A 6,494-nucleotide genomic window follows, 5' to 3' on the forward strand; every position below is an offset into this window, starting at 1 on the left:
TGTTTGTTCAGTTTCAAAAACAGATCCTGCAAATAAGTAAATATCTTGTAACAAATATGATCTCTGTAAGGGTTATAAGGGTCATAATTACATTTGTCTTGTTTAACCAACCTCCATTTTAACACCCATTCCAGAGAATTAGATTATGTATACCATCTCAAAAGAATACAATTGGTCAACAATATCAAAACAGGAAGTGACTTATCTGTTAAAGGCAAAATTAGGTCATGGAGGCAAAATTCACAGTCACCCACACATAGTCAAAGACTGGGACTTAGAGTTGCCAGGCACCAGGAATAGATTTATCAAACATATATTATGTATCCACCAGCAGAACCTTACAGCCGGTGCATGCTGCCCCTAAGATCTAAATCCTGTATTGCGCTCTGTCTGATTCCTCAAAGGCTGTGCCAGTCTTTCTTTATACAGTATTGATATATGTCCTCTCAGTACCCCTGAAGAAGCAGAGTGCATCTTCTAATACTTCAAACTCATCTTAAACTCGCTGAGGTTAAATATCTGACAATAGATAACAGGAAGAGGTCAGCAGCGGAGTTACCGAGGGACGTGGTTTCTAGTTCTCAGGCCTGCAAAGGTTCCTCTTGGATGCGTTCCTCTGAAGGACCTTGTTGGGGGTTTGATGCCAGACTGCCTCAAGAGAGTGGACTCAAGTTGGAAGAGAGTGGGAGTTGGGCTGGGTGGGTCAGGGCATTATGAATCCTGATGCCTGGTTGCTGCTACCCAATTAGTTCAACCCTTTGTTAATATGTTTCTTCTTCGTACTCATGTGAACCTGTGTGACTCTTCGGTATTTGTTGTGCTGTTTTTGAATGCATCTAGTCTCCTGCACTAATGAATAGTTTTGCTTTTTTTATTGCAAGACTGCTGAACCTGTCTTTGAGCTCTGATCTGGTTCCTGATCAGGATGTCATTGACGTCATTATTCACGTGGGCCGCAACCCGCATGGCAGACATTTAGCCTGGAAGAACTTCAGAGAAAAGTGGGACATTTTAAATACCAGGTATACATTCTTATTAACTTTCTATTGAACTTTTTAGTGTTTGCTGAATGTTTGAAAAAGCCATGTATCATTAGTCCATAAATCAATGCCTTTTCAGCAAGTATAGACTTTTTTGTTTTGTTTTATTTTGTTTATTGTGTTAACTATGAAACCCCTTGGTAAATGAAACACTGCCAGCCCCATCTAGTGATTTCTTCATTTCAAACGCAAGGATGATTTACTGTGCTCATTAAAAAAAAAAATCTTATTTATCATTTAAAAAGTGTTTAAATAAAACTGTGTGTCCTTACAGATATGGAGAAGCCTTGTTTATAAATTCCAAACTCATTAATGGTGTTACAGAGTTTCTAAACACAGAGGCTGAGCTAAATGAGGTGAGTTTTTGTTTTCTTTAATACAACCCCTTCTCTTCTTTGAAACTGTGCCATGGGGTCTTTCCTATTCACAAAGTAAACATCTCACCCCAGCCAAGCACTAACTCATCCACACAAAAGGCAAGTTTAGATTCACTTTGATAGGCTGATCCAATTGTAACGTTACTTCTACCATTCTGATTCAGGTTGCATCTAGGCAGCAGGCACCCTGCGTTCTAAGTGCAACTCTTCCAGGAGGGTTCACCTGCGCAGAAGCCATATGTGACTCTAAACTTTGAGCTGCTGTTGTAGAACAATGATTCACCTCAGTGCAATGAAACAGCATCCTCATGAGTCTGTACTGTACATAATGTTGCCAACTCTCAGGGTCTTGCTTTTCTTATTGATTCTCAGGACCTGGGTTTTTTCTGAAAGTTACTTGTGACTCATAACTGTTGGCTTAATTTAAATTAATCATGTGGGGTGACTTTGCAATTTTAAAGGGCAAGTAGCTTCCAATAACAGTATCTTATTTGTATTTTTTTTTTTTACTGTCCCTTATTTTGCAATTACTCAGATGTTAAGTTTTACTTTTTAAAAGTCTGCATCTGAATTTAGGAGCTGCTCTTCAGGTCTAGTTGCCTGCCAGACTTATGTAAATGTAGGCTACATCAGCCAGTGTTCTTATATTGGTAAGGACCAGCACCATCTAGTGCACAAGCAAAACAGCAGGAAATTGCATCCAAAGTGGAAGATCAATAAATGACAATGACCTTTATAAAGACGCTTACGTACTCTATTACAGGCAACTCGAACTGAAACCTTATCACAGTTTTTGAGAAATTACAATAAGAAAAACATAAAAAATGTTAGGAGAGTAAAAAAAAAAAAACTAAGAAAATGTAATCTGAAACTACTTACTCTTTAAAAGAAGTTCAACTCCCTGTCAACCCACATTCAAGTTGCATCCAGCATCCATCTGCTGCAACACTGTTTCCTCATACAAAGCTGCTTTATGTTTTTCAGCTAAAGGACTTTATACAGACCAACGGAGGTGGGGCCGCGGCTGCCTTTGCACGGGCTGTGGAAATTGTAGAAGCTAATGTGAGATGGCACAGCCTCTTTGAAGAAGAGTTTTTCCAGTGGCTTAGGAAATCCCCAACCAGTTAATCTGTGACAATTATACATATTTATAGCATGGCATCTCTTTGAAACATTTTTACTCTTAAAAAAATATAATAATAATAATAATATTTTAAGACGGAGAATAACTTGATCTGAATTGCAAATTGCACTCTGATAATTTTCCTGCAATATGAGAAGAAACCTTTCTGTTAAAAAAAAAAAAGAAAAGAGGGTGGTGTATTTTCCCTGTCAACATCAGTCTTGCATTTGCAGGGCAAAAGAATGTTATTAAAAAAATATAGCATGATGTTATTTCTCTTCAGTTGAGACATTTTTAATTGCAGAGTATTTTTTGTGCATGGTTGTTCAATCCCTCACCGGTATTCCAGCATGCTCATTTGCATTACAAGATTTCCCAGTCCTGTGAAGCTAAATTACTCTCATGTACGACATACAAAAGAAAAAAAGGGCATTATTATACAATTGTTTAAAGCGCAACGACTAATGACAATCAGTGTTTTCATTTGGAAAAATCTAAATCTCTTCAGAAGGCGGCTCCAAATTAAAGAGACAGTGTACTAATATAAAGTTATTGTACAGGTATGTGTTATTATGCAAACCAAACATAGTCATTTAATACATGTTCCTGTAGCTGCAATACCAGAGCTATCGGCTGTTGAAACTTATGTATGTATATGTATGTGTGTGTGTGTGTATATATATATATATATATATATATATATATATATATATATATATATATATATATATATATGACTTGATTGGAATATGGGTCATGCTACACTAAAATATAATCGATATCAGTGTTCTTTTTATGCCCAGAATGCACTGCATGAGTTCTGTGCTTATGAATGGGAACGAGATGACTTCTAAAAACGTCAGAGCATGGTGGCTGTTTATGTAGAATTACCTAACTGTTGTTATTAGCAGCCCAGTACCAAAAAGCCAGTGAGGTATTAACTGAGAACTGTGTCTTGCTGGAGGGCATAAGCACACACTGTCGTTTGTTTGGACCAATCGCGCTGAGCCCCTTTCGGACAGTCATTTGCCTAATTTAGCCCGCTACAAATCCCTTTGAATTAATGTGTTGAACTCACAGGCTTATCCACCTGATCCAAGACCCTTGGGGGGAAAAAAAAATACATAAATAAGATGTTCATTTTGCTCAAGTAACAGCCTAACACACAGGTTAGTGATGACCTGAGTTTCATGCATAATACAGTAGACCTCAACACATATTGTCCCATTTTCAATGAAGTGTTGACAGAGCTACGTTTCCAAATGAGAGACTGTATCTTCTGTATTTTAAGCTGAGCATCTATGGAATTCTAACTCTGATATATATATATTTTTTTGTACAGTAGTGCATCACTGTCTGGATTTGTGACATGTTCAGATGTGGGCTTGTGGAGCCCTCTGTGATTATATTTCCATTTTGACTTGATCAGCCGTTTTTTTTTTTGTTAACATTTAAGTGGATTCACATTTAGTGGTAGAGAAAAGGAAAAGAAAGAAGACAAGAAATTGTCTTGTTTTTTTTCTGACGTGTAAGTTTTCAAATCCACCCACAGGGCTGACTGGATGTGCAAACTACAAGGTGTTTAAATGCAGCAATGGTCCTTTTTTGTCAGCAAAAGAAAATATTTTCTATTAAGATAAATGTATAAATAATGGCCTTCTATTGTTTTAATAAAATTATTGTGTACTGAAGATTTTTTTTTTTTTTTTAAATATAGTGATTTTATGTGTGTAATGTTTTTGTGTGACGTGGGGAATACATGCTTTGCTTTCTTTAAGTGCTCCTGTGCTGATGCAAAGAAACTTGGGCTTTAGCAGTAATCTTAACATATAGCTCACTCAACACCTGAATTCAGGTTTTTACCCTTGCTGCCTTAGAAACTGCCACAATAAAAAAGGTCTAAAGTTATCCAAAAGTTAGTGCATGCATATTAGGCAAAGTCTGTTTGAGGTTCTTCTTGTTTTTTCTGTACGCAATGGATCTCACATAGCCTGTGCCATCTGACTCTTTTATACTTTTGATCCAGGTGTAGAAAATAATATTTACTAGTCTGGGATAAGAAAACTTCTTCTCCAGCAATGTCCAGAGTGATTCTGTGATCACAAAAACTGAACAGTCAACCGAATCAAGGCCAATGGAAAGGAAAGATACTGCGTCAGCAGGAAGGCTACTGACAGCGGGGGATCGCAAAGTAATTGGATATTTTGGAAGATGTGTCATAGGTCACGGTTTGTCAGTCCAGTCTAAAGGTTGCATTTGCTTTGCATTGAGTCAACTAAAATCTTCCACACGGTATTGCTGCAGTTTGGCTGCATTGAGGTGATTTGGGTTGTTTGGAGTGATTTGGAACAGATTATGCAGATCAAAACCAATACTGGTGTCTTCTTTTCAAGGTACTGTAGCCTAATGCAGTAAAAATGTAATATTTTTGCTTTTTGCACACACAATCAACATTTCCGTGGGGTTTGGATTGCAGGGGTCCCCATCCAATCATACTAATGACATACATGGCTGATGCATGAAGCTCTGCTGCCTACGCACCACCTGGCTGAGCCCACGAAGGTGTCCCTCCACAGCTCCACAGGTCAGTGAACTTGCCACTTACCCAGCTGTCTCTGCTCCACGAACGCCCAGTCTGAAACCTTATTATAAGAGCAACCCATGCATGTTACAATATTTCCATAATTAAAAACGCCAAGGAGCCAGGAGCAAAGATTATAGAAAGAGGAGGTTTTGCGAGAAAGAGGCAAGTTTTTATTTTGGCTAAATTTTGCATCAACTGCCAGCTTGGAAATCAGCCACTTACATTCTCCCATGCTCACAACCACATACCAGGATACAGGACAGCTCGATCCAACATGGCACCACAAAGAAAACGTTTAAAGTGCTCAGGGTGAAGTTTACTAACCCTTAATATAAGCCTGGGCCAGGGCTGCATTGGTTTGAAAAATACCTAACAGTGGTTAAAATGACCATTCCACAATGCTCAGCGCCTCAAATTCCTTCAGGGAAGTTGGAATGCAAATTATGTCGAATTCACAAGATAATTTATCAGAGGATCTTGATATTACCATTCCGTTATCTTGTGATCACAAGACCATTTATTATTATTATTTATTTATTTATTTATTTATTTATTAGCAGACGCCCTTATCCAGGGCGACTTACAGTTTTAAACAAAAATACATTTCAAGAATATCTCAGGATCTCGATATTACCATCCTGTTATCTTTTGATCACAAGACCATTTATCTCAGGATCTCGAGAACACGGAAGTGATTGCTATCCCAGGAAATGAATTATCTGTGATCACGAAATTACAGATATTTATCTGACATTAGCTATCAAACTTTAAAAATAGCACTCAAAGTATGTTTTATTTTTGGCATATGTTCCTTGTTTTGGGATGTGTTCCTTATTTACTGATATGTAATTAATATATGTTTCATATATAAATACAGCATGCTCCTATAAAATGTATTTTATGATGTATTTTATGGGTAAACAATACCCCCTCCCCCACCTCACACCCACCATCCTGACTGCTAGTCTCCAAGGTAACAGTTAGTTGGGTTTTTTTTGGTAAAAGACTGAGAATATAATAGAACATAATAGAACAGGACTCAAGCCATGCAGATTCAATTGCAGTGATATAAAACATTCAAATTTAATTAAAGTTTAATATTGTACATGATTCATGACCAGCTTTAAATGATACAGTTTAGTCCTGAATTTGCACATATGTTCTCACCATGCAGCCGATACAGGGGGCTGGACAGGTTGGTACTTGAGTTACTCAGAATTTCTCTGTGAAAACAGGGCTAAGATTTTTGTTTTTGTTTTAGTCTTCTGTTTTGTTGTCTTTAGGGTTAAGAGGGTGAATATGTCAGACTTGAAGGCAAACAGCAACAGAATTATAACATTGTGTACAGTATAAACGGACGGGATCACCAG

At 37.5% G+C, this 6,494-nt stretch overlaps 1 protein-coding gene across 1 annotated transcript in view; it reads left to right on the forward strand.

Annotated features, from left to right (window-relative positions):
* Positions 1-4,231, forward strand: part of LOC117419986 (thyrotropin-releasing hormone-degrading ectoenzyme-like) — a 97,068-nt gene extending 92,837 nt beyond the window's left edge. Inside the window, exons 17-19 of the mRNA XM_034033455.3 lie at positions 882-1,022; positions 1,315-1,396; positions 2,402-4,231. Coding sequence (XP_033889346.3) covers positions 882-1,022; positions 1,315-1,396; positions 2,402-2,545 — 367 coding nt within the window. The 3' untranslated portion in view covers positions 2,546-4,231. The remainder of the gene's footprint in view (positions 1-881; positions 1,023-1,314; positions 1,397-2,401) is intronic.
* The last annotated feature ends 2,263 nt before the right edge of the window (positions 4,232-6,494 follow it).

Source organism: Acipenser ruthenus, chromosome 14 (genome assembly GCF_902713425.1).
Source record: "Acipenser ruthenus chromosome 14, fAciRut3.2 maternal haplotype, whole genome shotgun sequence".
In the NCBI taxonomy this organism is placed as follows: domain Eukaryota; kingdom Metazoa; phylum Chordata; class Actinopteri; order Acipenseriformes; family Acipenseridae; genus Acipenser; species Acipenser ruthenus.